This window comes from Lepidochelys kempii, chromosome 6 (assembly GCF_965140285.1).
Source record: "Lepidochelys kempii isolate rLepKem1 chromosome 6, rLepKem1.hap1, whole genome shotgun sequence".
NCBI lineage: Eukaryota > Metazoa > Chordata > Testudines > Cheloniidae > Lepidochelys > Lepidochelys kempii.
The window spans coordinates 128,379,025-128,397,552 of record NC_136385.1 but is presented as its reverse complement, the minus strand read 5'-3'; the positions used below and the strand labels follow the sequence as shown (position 1 = coordinate 128,397,552).

Here is an 18,528-nt window from a genome sequence, read left to right as displayed (position 1 = left end):
TCACTTCATTCATTTAAATGAAATATTTATAGTTTAATCAATTATCCACTTGTTCATGTATGTGTTACAAATCTATTTCTTAGCACCACATCCGCTACCCCAAATATGGGCAAACATTTTTGGCACACGGTCTGCAATCATTAAAAGTCTCTGAGGCTACAAGTGTCCCAAGATCACTCCCTGTAGCCAAGATAGCGCATTGTCCTTAGTTACATTTCTGTTCTTTAAAAGGAGTACTAGTGGCACCTTAGAGACTAACCAATTTATTTAGTCTCTAAGGTGCCACTAGTACTCCTTTTCTTTTTGCGAATACAGACTAACACGGCTGTTACTCTGATTTCTGTTCTTTTTTACACATTTATGCTTATCTCATACTCACAACAAGAGTTGTATTTCTGCTTTTTGATGGACCGTCTATCCCGCCTGGGTCCCGTCCCTGTCTCCATTAACTCAACTCAGAGCAAACAAATACAGACAAACGGAGGTATGCACAACTATTATTATGCTATTTATCAGGTGCGATGAACAGGGCTACCTACAAAAACATATGCTGCTGTGTGGACTACCTTGCCAAGGCATAAAAGCAGCACTAGACACACAGGTAATCTTTGGTCATACCTGCAGATTGCTTATTGTATAGTTTGTTTCTCTTGATTTCCCAATACGTAGAATTATTTATAAATCCACATCAGTTCTCAGCCTACGCAATCTTGCTCTTGGTAACAAAACTATTGAAAACAAAATGCTACAGGAATATAATTTAACAACCTACTAAATCAGGATTCCACAAATCCTTGCAAATGCCCTCACTTTTTAAGATACAAACTATTAGAGCCTCTCCAAATTTACTTATTTTTTTTTAAAGGAGTGCTGTGGATGTTTTCTTCTATCCTCATTATGGAGAAAATGTGCCAGGCTTTCAAAGATTCTACTTTATTTCTTGGTCTTGTCCACTTGGAACCCAAAGCAACTACTGAATAGTCAAAATAGATGATTCTGATTTTGCTGAGTGTGAAATACAAGTTTTCCAAAAATTATAAGATGGATTTGCTTGCCTTGAGCTGAGAGGCCCGGATATTGAGTTGAACCATCTATTACTGATTAGGAAAATGTATGAAATAGAAGTAAACAAAGAATTAAAAGCAATGCACACTGTCAAATTGATGTAAATTTCACTTAAATGCCAGTTCAATTTAATAAAAAAACAGACCTACTATAAAGGTTTAACATGCCACAGCACACAAGCAATAATCAAAGATTTATGGAGGCTTTGAGGCCTGGAATAGTTTGAATTTTGCATGATTTAATATTGATAATAGATTGTTACAATCTGTTTACTTTCTAACCATGCAATCACTGCTGTAAAATTTATGCTTAACTATATTCACATCCTATCTTCATGCACAGTAAATAAAAATTAATTCCCTAGTTAAACTAAAATTACTCAAGCTTTAAATGAAACTGCACTAGTGTCTTACCTGCAATAATTCAAAATAGTGCAAACAATGATAAACTGGGATCAGCATAAGTCGTGGAAGGACATATTGTATAGCTTCTTTAAAACCTTCAGCAATAGACTGAAAAGAAAAAAAGCGGCATTATTACCACATATAAGTCAAAAAAAAGAGGGAAGAAGTTGAGAGGTTTTTCAAGAGTTTTATTAATTTGTTTGTGAGAAATATAGATATAGTGAATCTTTAGAAGGGCTTGAATGAGTACGGTGTGGTGGGATGGTGAGCCAGGAGGCAGAGGGCATTGCAAATACTGGAAGCACGCTTTTTTAAAAGCGGGACATATCAGAGGGTAGTGCACACATACTCCCAGTTTGCTACTAAAAATTCACCCATGGCTTGCAAGATACACCATCCTCAACTCCCTCGGTGAGAATCTGCAGTGGCAACCTCATTAAAATAGACAACTTATCAGTTTCACTGTGATTACCTCTATTTTCACCAGAAACAACAAATCAACAAACAATGTGCTGGAACAAGTTCACTACAAAACAATTTACAAACAGCTCTCAGGTCACACAAAGCCATGTGGACCTTTATCCTTAACAGACCTCATACTTCTGCAATGTCTTCAGTACTAGCCACAAAACTTAAGTTTTTCCTCAATCAAGATTTCCATTGCATTAACAAAATATTCCTCAGGAAAGCCTGTGTCACCTGGTTTTAATATCTACACAAAAGACTAGTTATGCATTTCCTTTTCTTATTAATTAGCACTAGCTCAAAGAGCCAAAAATTAAGAACATGCAGAATTCTACAGTGAACCCGTATTCATGACTAAGCAGACATAATCCTAAATCACACAGTCATGTCTGGGAAGTTAGAGTATTAAAGCATAAAGCTTGAAAAACATTATGATCAGTCAGATACGCTCAAACCCACTTCTTTAATGGATATTTTACTAGGAGTAACAAAAGAAATTTCAATTTCCTGCAGAATTTGGTGCTGGAATGCAACGGAAGCTTAAAAAGACTACCTGGGACCCAGAGACAATCTGACCAAAGTGCACCCCACAAGAAATTCTAGTACCCCACCTCCTACCACCCCGCAAGAGGGTTTGTGGCACTCACATCTCTCTTCTGTTAATGCTACCTCCTGCTCTCCAGATCTCAAAGTGCACTGTGTCTTTCCCTCCAGATCCTTGGCAGATCCATAGGCCCAGATATTTAGATTCTGCCTTAATCTACCCCTCCGACGCGCCAAAGAAATTAGGAGATCTTATTAAATACACGGGATAATACTATTAGTAATAACTTTGGGATTCACATTTATTTAGTCAACCAAAATGATTCTAAAACTGTTTCACTTTTTGATCAGTTAACTAACGCAGTAACTCAGAAGGCAAGAAGAGGAGAAAGAATTTCCAAGGGATCCTGGGAAAGGAACATGACTTCTTGAAGCATGGATCAGAAAGAAAGCAGAGAGAAATCATGGACACACTTAAAATGAAGTAACTGTGGAATGGAAACTTATTTATCCAGTGTTTTACTTTCTGGAAATAATCTGTCAGTCTAAGACATCTAGACTGGACCTCTCTTTCTGTAATTGCCAGAGGCAGCTCATGGTTGTCCATGGGACTTCAAGGCTTGGCCATACCTCTTCTGCCTTCACTCCAATTTGCTCGGAGACAAAATGCTAAGGAACATCCCAAACACAGTCCAACTCTTCCTATTGGGAGGGAGCGTCAAGAGAGGATGCCAGCTTCCTTCCCAAGTGACTCAGTATCCACCTGAGTATCTGGGATAAGACTCCAGAGCTTTTCCCTACAGAAGTGGACCGGCCATGGGTTTGTTTTGTTTTGGTTTTGGGGATTTTTTGATGGGGGGAGGAAGGGCGGGGAAGGGGTTTACTGCACTGACCAAGGAATCAGGTGCAGGATGATGGTCTTGTTTATTGAGTCCCAAAAGGTGAAGAGGACTGACTCACCCTTGAAGAGATGTCTCGGGAGGAGTCTCAGCTGGCACGATGGGACATAAAGACCCTATCAAGCTGTCCAAACTGAGTCCTTGCCCAAGCAGGGTCTGTGGGATAGGAGCAACTGTGGCAGAGCTCTCCTTCTGTGGCTCCTTTGAGTCTCCTTCCAGATGAAGAACTCTTAGCCATTTGTAGGCACTGTTTAGCAGGATCTGCCATGCTGGGAGGGGAAGGGGAAAATAAACAAGGGAAGGAGCTCAGTGGGTGGTCCTGTTAAGAAATGAATCCCTGAAAAAAGTCAACCATTGGATGAAGGACAAGGTGTAGGTGGGGAAGGAGAGAGAGAGAGAACATTGTTCATTGGCTTGGTATTAAAAACGGGGATGGCAATGGAAAGGGCAGGAATGCCAAGTCACCGCTTTGCTGGAGGCAAAGAATCTAGTACGAGGGCTGAAGGGAAGTGACCAAGACCCACGGACATGTCTGAGCTGCCTCCATTATTTGCAAGAAGAGAGGCACAGCCCAAATACTTTAATCTGAGGAGGAATCATGATCCAGGATACCACTAGGATTTCCCTCAACCCCAAAGAGTGATTGGGAACAGGAATATAGAATGGATCTTATAAAAGAAATGTGGTATTTCTTGAGTGAGATTTCATACTTACCTGAAAATGTAGCGCAACAGCTGGTTTAGCCATCAAGTTATTAAAATGCTCATGAAACCGTGGAGAAAGAATATCCTGGGACAAAGTTTCATATGGATCAAAGGCTTGTTCCTAAAGGAAGGAGGAAATAATTATGTATATACAGAAAAAGGATGTAGGACATCTTTTGTGCTCAGCTGTACCATTTGTTTATTGAGATCTGATGTGTTAATGTGATTTTTCAATAAACTTTCAGTTTACTCAAAAATAATATAACTCAGCATATCCCATAATTCATTAATGTATATTTTAATACATGCACAAATCTTTTGTGAGCATTGCTCGGCATCACCATATTTGTCATTCACACAAATTTTAATGAAATGGTGGCAGTCAAGAGGCAAATTCTTATTTACAGTCCAGTAGTGATCCCACCACCAAGTCATGTTTTGAAAAGGCTTCTCTAACATGTATGAAAACAATGATTACTTACCCTCACAGTAACTTTGGTTCTCTGAGCTGATGTCGGCGTGGATCCCACTGTAGGTGCTCATGTGCCTCACACGTTGCAAGACCTGATTCCCTATGAAATCTCATGTAAGGAAGATCAGCCCTAAGTGTTTGGGGCTCACTCACTCTCCTGGCCAAAGTGCTTGCAGCTAGGAAAACGGTCTTCAGAAAGAGCTCTCTTTTGAGTCCGAGTCTCGACAGGATGACACGGAGTTCTGAGGTAGGAGTCATCTCTTTGACCAGTGGGTAAATATACATCACATCCTTGAGGAGCTTCAATACTGCTCGGTGAGAGAAGATGGAGCACAAACATACAGGCAGATGGCAAACTGAGATCAGAACTGGATGGACCTCAGTGGAGCTGAACAAAAGACCAGAGTGTTTCAGATGCAGCAGTATTCAAAAATCTATGGTACTTGCATAGAAGCCAAGCCTTGTCAGGCCACCAAGATCAAGAACCTTTTCCAAGTTGACAATTAAGTCCTCCTGGTTGTTGGGTTTCTACTCCGTAACCGCATCTCCTGGAGTTATTTAGGGCAGTCCCTGACCGCGGTACTTAGCCAGCCAACATCCAGGCTGTCAGGTGCAGAGACTTACGGTCCAGATGAACTATCTGGCCATGGTGCTGCAAAATCAGGTCCAGGAACTATGGGAGCCGGTTCAGTGGCTGAATGGACACCTATAGCAGATCTGTCATTCAAAACTGTTGCAGCCAATATGGTGCTATGAGAAGCATCGTGGCTGTGACTCTTGGATTTGGAAATTACCTTGGAAGATGTGGGAACAGGTGGAAAGACATAAAGGAGGCCTTGGGTTCCACTGCGGTAGGAAGGTGCTGGGCAATGAGCCTGGAACAGAGATGAGAGTGGGCACTGCCCTTGGTGGTGAACAGGTCTAATACAGGAACCCCCCAATGATGGAATACTGGTACTACAACATCTCTCTGCAGTGACCATTCATGACTGGCATGGTTATTTTCTTATAAAGTCTCTAGGTCAATGCTGACTCCTGGGAAGTGAAGAGCCACTGGGGTTACTCGTTGCTAGCACCATATCTAGAATTTGATGGCCTCCAGGCAGAGTGGTGAGAAGCATACATTTCCTTGTTTCTGCAGTGAATCACAGATGTGGCATCCATCAGGTTCTACACTGTGAAATTTCAGAGGACAGGCCAGAACACCACCCAGGCCAGCCTTATGGCCCTGAGTTCCAGGATGTTTATGGGAACTCCCATGTTCTCCAGGAACCAGATCCCTTGCATTTGCAGGTAGTCCAGGTGGGCTCCACAACATTTGCCTGATGCATCTGCGACAGAAGTCTTTGTTGAGTAGGAGGAACAAAAACGGTACCCCCACTGCTTAATTTTTTGGAGTCTAGCACCATGTCAACTCTGCAACAATATGAGGTGGCCCCAAGACCTTACTGTCCATCCGATGTCTTGGAGGGGAATAGATGAACTTGACCCAAAGTAGCAGCAGCCTCAGGTGAAGTCTGGAAGCACCATCACATACATGCCATGCTGGCATATGGTTGAACAATCCAAGGCAAGTCTGTAACCACTGTAGTCTGATCTTATCTCAAGTAATAGTAATTGCAATGACAGGAACTTGAACTCTGATAAGTATGCCCACTCTGACCTGGAGTCTGTTGTAACTTCAATGGACTCTATCCTCTGCATCACAGTTCACTAGGAGGACCCCCGGGCAAACAGGAAGGGAGAATATTCTAGGTTCATTGCAGTCTCTTGCTGGGATCTGCCTTTGACCAGCCAGTTATCCAGGTAAGCGAAGACATGGATGCCCTGCCTCCTCAGGTACACTGCAACCTCAGCTAGCCAGGTGGTAAAGACTCTCAGTGCTGTGGAGCGTTTGAATAATAGTACCTTGTGCTGGCAGTGATTTGGTCTCACTGCGAATCTCAAGTACTTCCTATGAGCTGGGTGGATCTTTGACAAGAAGGGAGAGACCCTCTCTCAGGTAAGGAAATTATATTTCAAGAATAAGGTGTGAGAGTTTGCCACCCAGTGGGGCATCTCAGTTTGGTCGCGGATATCGATATGGGTTCTGAGTTGGTGCCAAGGTCCTTCACCATGTGCCATTCCCACCTTGGCAGACTTGGGGGCTCTCTCCTTGGAATTAAGTTTCACAGTCTCCTTGTGGGATGATCCCATGTGTTGCTTGGAGTGCACACTCTATGCAGGATTGTCTCAGTGTTGTCCTTCTGTTCCTGGGGCACAGGTTCCGATGTTGAAGCTGTCAGCACTGAGGTCGCTGGTGTTGAGGGCATCAAAGCTGATGGTGCCAGTTTTGACAGTGTCCCCTTAGTTGCCTTTTTCACTAACTGCTCTTGGAGTGTGGTGGCTAATGCTGACTCTTTCAGTTCCACTTTGGTAGCTGTCACTTCCTCTGGGTCTGAGGTGACCCACATGGATCACTCAAGCAGATGTAACTTGACCCATGAGTCCCTACAGTTACAGATTCTAGAGGAAAACAACTGGTATGCCAAGGACCTTGGGATATGGCTCTCTCCCAGGGAGAACAGGCAAGAACTAGGTCAATCTTCTGTCAGTAGGGAGGATGAGACCATCATATGATGGGCAGGGTTTGAACCCTGATGGTTTAGAGCAGTGGTTTTCTATCCTTTTTCATTTGTGAGCCACTAAAAAATTTCAAATTGGGGGTGCAGATCCCTTTGGAAATCTTAGTCTGTAGACCCCCAGGAGTCCATGGATCATTGGTTGAAAACAACTGGTTTAGAGTCTGTCATGTGGGTGCAAAATACCTTCCCCCGCTTCTAGAGGTACACCAGGGTCTCCTCTCTATTTTTTTTTATTGGAATGTCCAAATTAAAGGAAACAAGGGGGAAGAGTGATGAAGACCTTTCTCTTCACTACACTATCCAAGAAAGGGTGAGTTTGAAGCCTTGTAGAAGTAGCTGGTCAGAAAGTGGCTGGGTTCCATCTCACTGTCATGGGTGGTAAAAGCCAACTGAAGGAGGGCCGTGGTTGCTCTGCCCTTTCTGCCATTGCACAAGGCCCAGACAGACACTGCTATTCAAAAGAATCCAGTCTCACGTGCAGGAGGCATACGAGCACCTACGACAGTGGGATCCACACAAACATATTGGAAGATGTGTTTCTATACTTACTGTCTGGTTATGACTGCTCTAGTTAAGGCTGCATTAGGACATTCTGTGTTGATATGCTCATAATTTTCTGAAATTTTCACTGAGGCATTTTCCACTCATGGTCTCTGCCCAAAAGTTTTTTTTTTTAAAAGGTTTGGGCAAAATTCCTTCAACTGTTTTCTGCTAAGAAAACAATCAACATAACTAACTGTTTTACCTCACAATAAAACAACAAAGAACTATATACAAGCGAATGAAAGTGCTCTCGTAACGAAACCACAACTGGGAGGAACAGGGATTCCAACTCTGACCATGTGGCAGTAAGAGGGAACTGAAGAGACGTTGACCCACACAAACTAATATAGCCTCACCTGAGACATGAGGCTATGTACAACGGACATGTGGGTCAACGGACACCACTACAAAAATCGTCTGGCTCTAGCACACATGAAAACCCACGTTTGGAATACATATAGGGAACACCACTTGAACAAGAATCATAAAATGCAAGTGTAAAAAAGCTGCAGGCACTTTTGGAGCCAGGCTACTACAAAACTAATTGATATCTGAAAGCTGCATTCAGCATTACAATGGTCATGGTTATTTTGGAAAAACTGGTTTTGATTTGACATAGTTATGAGAATTTGCAGCTTGTGTACCGAGAATACGCAGCAGAGTTTTACACCATTACATACATGCTCTGAAGGCGTGTTTTATTCAATATCCACGAGACAGAAATGACCAATTTAAGTTCCACACTCATGCATGCATATTTCAGCCCTTTTTTGCTTTAGACTATTTGAAAATATTACATGTACTGTAATTATTTTAAAATTATGTGGCCAAAAATCAAAAAGAGGTTTTCACCAGGATACTAAAATGCCACCTGTCTAGAAACTTTCCATACCAAACCACCAAGATATTAGATCCACAGAAAAAAGACAAACTTTAAATGGAAAGGTTTCAGAGTAACGTCCGTGTTACTCTGTATTCGCAAAAAGAAAAGGAGTACTTGTGGCACCTTAGAGACTAACCAATTTATTAGAGCATAAGCTTTCGTGCATCCAATGAAGTGAGCTGTAGCTCATGAAAGCTTATGCTCAAATAAATTGGTTAGTCTCTAAGGTGACACAAGTACTCCTTTTCTTTTTAAATGGAAAAGCTTGTTTCCTCTCTATTCCCTTCATCTCAAAAATGTTACCCCATTTTTGCAGAAGAAAATTTACCTTTGAAAACAGACCAGCCCAAAACGTGATTTAACTTTATGAGCAAATTATAGGGCTTTTATAATGGAAATACTTAAGATAACCTCCTGTTTAAAATTTTGACAACAGAACTGGATGCAGTATTCTAGTATCCATCTCCTCAATGCTGTATATACAGGTAAAATCACCTCCTTACTCCTACTCACTTGTTTACACATCCAAGGATTGCATTAGCCCTTTTTGTCACATCATTACACTTGGAGCTCATGGTGAGCTGCTTGTCCACTATGACCCTTAAATCATTTTCAGATTCACAGCTTTCCAAGACACAGCCCTCCATTATATACACATGGCCTGCATTCTTTGTTTCTGGATGCATGACCTTGTATCTGTTGGTCTTAAAAAGGCTTGTTTGAATGGGCCCATCTTACCAAGCAATCTAGATTGCTCTGTGTGACTGCCCTATCATCATTCTCTGTTCAGAACCTCATAAAAGCTTTTTTTTTTGGAGGAGCAGAACATGCCCTCTATTGTCCATTCCACAGAGATACAGAATCATGGACACTAGCTTAATATGAAAATACAAAATATTCCTATGAAGTGATTTTAGAAACTCACCTCTGCCAGATCTTCAAAGCAGCTGCCAGCCAAAGGATGAGGACTACTTTCATCTGTCATTTCAACAGTATCCTCAATCAACCCCAAGAGCTTCACAGTCAATTCATGAATATCTGAAATGTTGCTAAAGATCATGTCGATATCCTGAGAAAACAAAAACTATGCTTTAGTAATATTTGTTACCATTTCCTTTACTCTTTTGCAGACCTCCAAGTGTTTCAAATAAAGTTTGAGCTATCTAAGCCCTGTCTACACTGGCAGCAGGGTGTAGGGCACACGTAGCTTACATGTTGCAGTGAAAACAGGCTGCATCCACCCTGGCAGAGCCTCTCCCCACTGCTGGAGCATTTTTGTGCTGCCTCCATCATGCCAGAGCCTCTCCCTGCAGCAGGGAAAAGCTCCAGCAGCATGGATGCAGCATGACACTGCACTGTAGACGGAGGAGGTACTGCTTGGGCGTATCGAGAGTCATGTAGGGTATACCCACAGGATTCGGGTCTGTCATTACTCGCCTAAGCAGTGCCTCACTGTCTACACGTCTATGCGGTGCTTTGCTCTGCACGCTGCCATAAGGAGTGTGCAGTGTAGACATACCCTAAATAGGGACGAGACAACAGAAAGAGGGGAAAGGCAGGAAAGTTCTAGGCATCAATTCAGGCTGAGCGATCATGCTTGGGTATATTCACTTTGATCCAACATGGCACAATTTTTACTTTTAAATGTCCGAGAGCATGGTGCAGTATCCAATCCAGCATTCGAGAGCAGTGTTTCTTGTGAGAGAAGCTATGGGTTATTCACTGGGTAGGATAATAGGGTCTAACGTTTTTAGCCTGTACACTAACAGGCCACAATCAGCAGGGGAGGAGCAGTTTAAAGCTGTCATTATTTCCCCTCCATCTCCTTGCTCTTTTCTGTCTCTGAACTTAACCTGAAGTGAAAATTTAAAAACGACCCCCAGCTCAGGTCTCAATAACAAAACTGTATGATCAAAGCTATGCAGTCACTTTTTCAGAGTACCAGCTGGGCTTAGAGAGGGAAGTGGCAGCTTCCTTTTTCAAGTCCTGCTTTTAGTGTCCCTTATCTCAGAAACACACCCATCTGGGCAGTCTTCCCCAACCCATCATCTGGAAAGCACCCTTCCCTTGACTCCAACCTATGAATGACATCCATTTCTTCTCCACTTACCTCCAGACTTGCCCCACTCCATCCTATGCTCAGGAATTCATCCCATCTCTCCCTGCCCACACCCTAGCCCCCAAATGTCTCTCCTCCCCCTAATCAATTTTCCCCTTTCCCTGTCAATCAAGGTAAATTACCAAGGTTTCACATCTTCCTCTTTTTGAGGGACATCTGCAGCCCCTCTTCCTAGCACTCTCTTTCCTAGGAACCCCAGCTCCTCCATCTGCTGCTATGCTGCTTGCCTGGTAAAGTGCAGGTGTGTAATTGCATAAGGATCAGGCTTTCTACCCACATGACCATCTGGCACTATAACTATTGTTTGCATCCAAAAAAATCCCTTGCTTTTTAAACAATGGTCTGAGAATATTCATCTAAGACTGCTATCTGCAGTGCCTCCCTCTTATTTCAGGCACCAATCACCACTTCTGTTATACACTAGGATACTTCAAACCAAATTTCACCTACTCTGCTACAGTCAATGTAAATTTGCTAAGTTATGGTTGAAAACGGATATGCAAGTATTTAAGCATTAAAACAGTAATTAAAAAGGGACTTACATAAGGTGTGAACAACTTTCTGTTAGACAGGAAAGCTTCCCGAAACACTTTTATTATCAGATTCAACTCCCGCAGATACTGTCTTTCTTCTGCAATTTCAGTTCTCACTAGCTCATAGTAATTGAGTTCACCTGAAGAAGAGGGCTCATCTTCACACAGCGAAACCAAACCAATAACATCCTGATCAAACATATCCATCAAAACCTAGCAAAGAGTGAAAGTCAAGTTTTTATACAAGTCTGATTTCTATCCCTCATTCAAACTCAATGGTCTCGATTTGTTCAAAAACTAGTGAACTGTATTTAACACAACACTTTCTGTAACAATCACAAGGTAGTAAACTTGAATCTTTGGCAGGATCAATTGCCAATACTGTGGTTTTTATAATTTAGTGCAGCAGGAAAACAAGTTAGGATTTGAGGAAGAGGGATTCAGAAGAACACAAGGCATCTTGCAAAAGCTTTTGCCTGATAATGAAGATAACTGAAATTCAACAAAAAAGGTTTCTGAACAATTTAATAAAGATGAAACTAGAAAGACAGAGTGGAGAACCTACCATTACAAAGAGGTGTCATAATAATGATAATCATAACAGCATGATGCAGTTGGGAACTAAAGCACAAGGTTTTTAAATAAAGCGATAAGCCATTTAAACATCAGTATAGCAAATCAACTATTTCTTACCTTATCAGCACACATAGACACTTTAATGTCTTGCTGGGAGATTTCAAAGTGTCGTATATTGAAAACATAATTTCCAGCCAGTTTCAAAATGTCAGCTGAGATATATTCCAAAACAGCCACAATATAAAGAGAGACATGATAATCTACTTTATAGCCTAGAACCTCCTGCAAATTAAAAAGAAAACACAGTAAAACTATAGTCATGCCTGAAAGTTATTGACGTTGAGCACCATATTTGAAAACTAAGATATTAGCATTTTTACCAAAAGGATTTTTGCTTTGAGTTACCAGCTCACACACAGCTGCAATAGCCAGAGCACAGAACAGAAAAAGGGAGTCTGTGGCCAGCAATATTTACTAAGGAAGAGCTTAGAAACACGCCACTGTCACATTTTGCCTGCTACAGAAACATGGCTTTTCAAATCCCATTAAAATTAAAGGACTTGAATGGGACCATTCATGTGCTTAAAATTAAGCAAGCCTAAGTCCTTGCAGGATGAAAGTCTACACATGGAAATTGGAGAAAAAAGGATTCTTCCTTTTACATTTTTAATGCAAAATGTGTTTGCACCTTTTGCAGAATCAAAAATTGTCTGCTCTTAATCTCTTGCAAGCTGTAATTCACATTGGCCTGTCCATTATCCTGGAACATTTGACCACTGTCGAAAGACAGGCTACTGGGCTTGATGGACCATTGGTCTGACCCAGTGTGGCCATTTTATATAATCTTAAATAGGAATTAAGTGAAGTGTTCACACAAAAGGTGTGCAACTGAAGAAATCACATACTTATACTCAAATTAATATGAAGGGGTTAATTAAGCTTTGGGAGAAAAGAAAGTGGAGTAGAAGAGAAAAACAGAGAAGACATTGTTCCACTTTCAAAAACATTTCAAACAGGATGATATTTTTCATATTCTGCTGAGGGTTTACTTCACCCCACACCTTTTGCCTGTTAAATATTTGTGATAGGACCATAATGAATAAATACAGATAGGCTTGTGCATTTTAGTAATATTAACCTTGTATCATGCCATCATCTATTTTGGGATGCATCATTTAAAACCAGCTACTATGGTCCTATATACTTGCCCACTAGCGGATTTTACTGGTGTAACGAGTAAGACTATGATTTAGTCATGAAGGTCGCAGAAGTCACAGAATCCGTGACTTCCAGCGACCTCCGTGACTTCAGCCTGTGGTGGGCAGGAGCTGTAGGGTCCACCACTGCCCGCAGGGGCAGGGAGCTGCAGGGTACCCGTGGCACCTCTGGCAGCCCCTAGAGCTCCAAGCCGCCACGGGCAGTGGGCAACCCCCCGCTGACACAGGAGGCAGGGGACCCCCGGAGCTGCAGGTGGCAGGGGTACCCTGCAGCCCCCAGCTGCTGCAAATGGCTCCTAGCCCCTGCACAGCTGCCCTGCTTCAGGTGATGTGGGGACCTGCAGATCCCCATTTTGTCAAGTATATTTTTAATAAGTCACAGACAGGTCACGGCTTATGTGAATTTTTCTTTTTTGCCTGTGACCTGTCCATGACTTTTACTAAAAATATCCATGAAAAAATCTTAGCCTTAGTAATGAGTAATCTCTAGAAAGAAAAGCATTATTCAGAACTGCTAGGTTTTTCTTCTCAACAGCCACCCCCAACCACTGTCGTAAACTACGATATTATACTCAATAGATAGGAGTCTGATTATTATTCCAGAAAGAGATACTGAAAAGGCCTCAAGTCTGCCTGGTATCGAATACATATCTGCTGTTTGTCTTCTTTTTTTATGCTAGTTGCTAACTTTATTCCGCAATGCTACCATCTGACAGAAGGAATTTCCTTTTACATTTTGGAAATATGAAGCATGGATAGAAACAGACCCACATTATACCTTAATAGGAAGAAACTTTTGCATTTTTAAAGATTGACTTAAAGATGAAAAATCAGTGGATATTGTAAAACGAATTCAGGATAAACCTATGCTTTAAAAAAATCCCATTTCAAAAATCAACAGTATGCCCAAGAAACTGAACTTCCAGGCTTTCATGGTTTCTTCAAATTTAACCAGTGGCACTCACTACTAGTTAAGAAGTGAAAGCCAAACAAGAATTTTTCCTGCCATTAAGTTTGATGTGAGGATATGTTAGACCAGGGGTTCTCAACAAATTTTTTGGTGGCCACGGTGACAATTTTTCCTAAAATTCTTAATTAACTTTAGGAAAAACAAATATACATGTCCAAATCATTGTAATTTATTGAATCTTTTTGAAGACTCAATAATAAAAATAATGTACAGTTGTCTCTATTCTTTACTGGACCAGAACAGAAACACAAATAAGGTGCTCTGAAGGTTCTTGTCTTTTTTGTTGTTGTTCCTTTTGCTTTTTTAAAAAGATTTGCTAGCTAGTAAGTCTGCTGCTGTGAAAAGTGATATTAACAAACATACAAATATCACTTTTCACAGTAGTAGACTTACTCAGTCCTAGCAAGCCCAGGGACAAATTAAGCCTTGGATGGGGCGGTCGATAGGGGGGAACTGGGAGACGGGGGGAAATGCACGATGGGCTGGTGGAGGCCAGAGGCGATGGGCGGAGGGGAGCCCCACAGCTGGGGGTTGGAGCTCCATGGCCAGAGCCTGCTGTCTGCCACCCCAGGAAGGTGGGGAACTCAGTAGCTGCCTGTTCCTCCAGCATGTGTCTCGGGGGTGGGGAGGGGCAGGTCTAACCCCTGCTGTTGGCCCTGGGGGTGGGACCACTGCTTTGCCGCCACCCCGATCACTGCCCGGAGGCTGTGGCCACAAGAAAAGCCCCTGATGGCCGTATGTGGCCACACTGGCCGTATTTGAGAAATGCTACGTAAGACAAACCATAAGAACTTTACTGTTAATTCTTTCTTAGAACTGTACATATTATAGCACAACAGTCTTAATATTTTTAAAAACCCTTTGAAGTAATTTGCAGTGCTATAAAAGAATGTCACCACACCTTTTTTTAAAGAACGCATCTTCACATGCTGGTACATAATTTTGTATTTAAATAATATTTCCAAGCAGAGATTTCTAACATACATTTCTAAATAAAGGAAAAGGAGAAGCAACTTTAAGACCCATACCTAGAAACTGAGCCAAACCTAGTTCCCTTCAAAGCAAATGAGCACTTTGACACAAATTACAAAAAATAAAAAATAAATTGTTTACTGTGACCTTAAAGAAGCGAACTTACTAAACTGAAGACTAAGCATGTCAATGTTGCAGTACCAGTTATTTCTTTACTTAGAAAAATATGGCCCTTATTCAGGCTAATAACAAAATAACTTAACTAAAGCTACATTTCACTGTATAAATAATATCTTATTATATGTACAGATCAGAAATGCTTCCCAGACCTTGCTGATCTTTAATAGCTCCCTTCTAAAGTACATTTGTAAATTACTCATAATGTAAGCCATCCATAAACTACAATGTTCCAAAAGCAACAGGCTTTTATTCCCTCACTGTTTCTGTGGTCTCTTTATTTAGAGCTTCCTGGTCACTTACTGACACTTGGTCACATGGAACAAGTATGAATGAGTAAAGGAATAGCAACTTACTTTCCTTTTCCTAAGGCTATGGGGAGGAAGGTTGAGTAAGGGATAGCTATCCCTCTTCCATTTACACATGCAATGAAGTGAACTTAATTCAGCTATTGCTACAGCTACACTGATCTGAACGTTGGAAATGCTGTTCTGCTAAGAAAAATGACACTAAAAATAGCATCAGGGGATTAAATGTTTGTGACTCAACGATTTCCATATCAAACTTGCGTAGTTTGAAAGTAAAATTTATCTGCTAGCTCTATACATCTGAGTGTCAAGTTGGCTAGTTTCCTTCTCAACCCCCGCCCCCCATAATAAATGTTTTGTAGTTCAAATTAGGGCTTCTGTTTTGTCTTGGAAAACTCACTATTGTCAAATTATGCCTCAGTGACACCTTCTGACTCCAACAGGTCTGCACAAATATAATTGATTGGAATTCAGTAAACATTTCTGTTGTTAATGTACGAGGAATAGTATCCAGCTCTATCCCTCTCAGCTGTTTTGCCTCCACAGTGCCAATAGAGCAGTAAATGCAGATACTAAAGGCTAAAGGTGACCAGGTAGAACTCTGAATACATAAAGGGAGTAGATATGGGGGGTAAGGTGCCACCATTTTTTACATAGCTAACTTTTCAGAGTAGAACTAAACTTTAATAAATGAAGTCTACAACAAGAGAGATTCAAAAGTTTGGTTTAGTGCTACATTTACATAAATACAGTATACTAAAATGGCTACTTTTACTCTTCCAACCAACATCAGAAACGGATCTGGATTTGTCTTTTCTTTTCTACAATAGTTTACACACAAATTAAAAAAGAAATATTTAAAGATACTATGCTAAACAAGCAAAACATAGCATAAAGTAAAAATTAACTCTGAGACTTATCTAAAATACCTTTAATAGGGGATGTATCTTGTCCACAGGTAGTAGGAGAGGGTTTCTTCGTTTTCGTTTCTCTATAGCAGACTGTGCATCAGCTATAGCCCACTTGTCGATTGGATGAGGAAATGTCTTTTGAACTCGCTCCTGCCCAAACATAAGAAATGCAGTTTAACCAGTCAGCATACATAAGCTTGCAAAATAGTCACTCACCTAATTTCCCTATTGATGTTTGTACCCCATCGCTTCCTCACTTCTAACTGCTCCATTGCTCTCTCTCTTAGGCTTTTCTCCTTTCATGCAGCCCCACCTCTAAGGCTGGAACAATCTTCTACTCCCCACAGAACAAGCATCCTTTCAAATCTCGCCTCAAAACAGTCCTTCCTGCCCTTTGTTATTTGCATTATGACAGCACTTAGAGGTTCCAGCTGAGATGGGGCCCAATCATACTGAGCACTGTACAAACACAGGAAGAGGGGACACTAAAGAGCTCTCTGTCTAACTGGAAAAGACAAAGGGATATTGTTCCCATTTTACAGATGGGGAATTAAGGGTCTGTCTACAAAGCAAAGTAAAACCTGTGGCTGGCCCATGCCAGTCGACTCAGGTTCATGGGGCTTGGGCTGCAGGGGTGTTTCATTGTGGTGTCAATGTTCAGGCCTGGGCTGCGGGACCCTCCCACCCTGTGGGGTCCTAGAGCCCAGGCTACAGCCCAAGCCCAGAAGTCTATACAGCAATGAAACATCCCTGCAGCATGGGCCCCATGAGCCCAAGTCAGCTAGCACACACCAGCCACAGATGACTAGTTACTGTGTAGACATACCCTACTAATGGCTGATTCATTAGCGTTTTGTCATCACGTTTACATCATTTTAGTTTACACAAGGAAGTATGCAGAAGCTGTTTGGCCCACACAAGCTTGTGCTTAGGTCAGTGATGCCCAAACTTTTCAGGGTCATTGCCCCCCCCGCTTACCCCTGTCCATGCCCCCACCGCCCGAGCCGGGGCTGGGAGCAAGGGGGCGGGGAGGGGGCAGGCGGGGTAAGGAGGCCGAGGCTGGGGCTGTATCTGGGAGTGGGTCTGGGAACGGAGCCATAGCCAGGGACGGATGCTGGGGCCAGGGTGTGGAGCCACAGCAGGGGTAGGAGATGCTCCCTCCCAATCCCTATGGGAGCTGGCCCAGGTCCCACTGCGCCCCCCACAAACATTCCTCTGCTCCCCTCAATTTGGGGACCTCTGGATTAGGTTTATGTGGCCCTCCTGTGTAATAAGATTGGGCACCACTATCCTAAAGCACAGAGAGAAGATGTAATTTGCCCACAGTCACTGAGAGTCTGTGACAGAAGTAGGAACTGAACCCAGATGAAAAGCTCTGTTCCTTTCTCCGTGGGCCCAGAAGGTAGTCATGGGCAATTGCTCTTTTTCCTCAAAGGCATTCAAGTGGGGTGCTACAAGGTTCTATTCTCATCTCCCTCAACATCAGATGTGACACATGGTTTGGGTGGTGCCATCATACAACTCTACTTTACAACCGTCACCAGAGCTGAATAGTTCAGTTTTCCCAGGGTATAGTCAAGACTGACATCTAGATGAGGGCTAGATGGCTGAAGCTCAATTCAGACAAGACAGAGATTTTACTCATTAGCTGCAGGAATCATCCAGGAGATGACTGAGTTGATGTGTCCCCTCAATAAAGGGCTTTTGCCCACGTTTTGACAGGAAGGTGTATAATCTGGCGGTCTTGCTAGATTCAGAGTTCTTTTAAATGATCACATGGCAATACTAGCTAACAGTCCTTTTTGTTATCCTACACCAAATAAACAGATTGCAACCTTTCCTCTTGGATGCAAGCCTTGCCGCAATTATTCACTGCTTCATGACCTTTACACTGGATTACTGCAATCAACTTCACTTGGGACTGCACCTGAAAGTCACCCAGAAACAAGGTAATGTGGAACATAGCTGTCCACTGACTTATCAGTTCATCTCACAGAGTGCATATGACACTTGGGCTTAAGACTGCACTGGCTTCCTGTTTATAGTTGGAAACAATTCAAAGTGTTGTTTCTAACCTATTAAGCCCTTTATGGTTTGGGTCTTGGGTACCTTAGGCTTGCTCCTGTTCACACTTACGCACCTA

General features: G+C 42.1%; 1 protein-coding gene across 5 annotated transcripts in view; it reads right to left on the bottom strand.

Annotated features, from left to right (window-relative positions):
• The window catches only part of SOS2 (SOS Ras/Rho guanine nucleotide exchange factor 2), a 114,250-nt gene that overhangs the window by 62,777 nt on the left and 32,945 nt on the right, over nt 1-18,528 (bottom strand). For 3 of the 5 annotated variants that reach the window (XM_073350213.2, XM_073350211.2, XM_073350212.2), the window contains exons 3-8: nt 16,404-16,535; nt 11,948-12,112; nt 11,264-11,467; nt 9,528-9,671; nt 4,091-4,201; nt 1,479-1,577 (exon numbers count right to left, since the gene is read on the bottom strand). In XM_073350213.2, the coding sequence (XP_073206314.1) occupies nt 1,479-1,577; nt 4,091-4,201; nt 9,528-9,671; nt 11,264-11,467; nt 11,948-12,112; nt 16,404-16,535 (855 nt within the window). The remainder of the gene's footprint in view (nt 1-1,478; nt 1,578-4,090; nt 4,202-9,527; nt 9,672-11,263; nt 11,468-11,947; nt 12,113-16,403; nt 16,536-18,528) is intronic. The other 2 variants (XM_073350214.2, XM_073350216.2) reach the window with 2 other exon arrangements.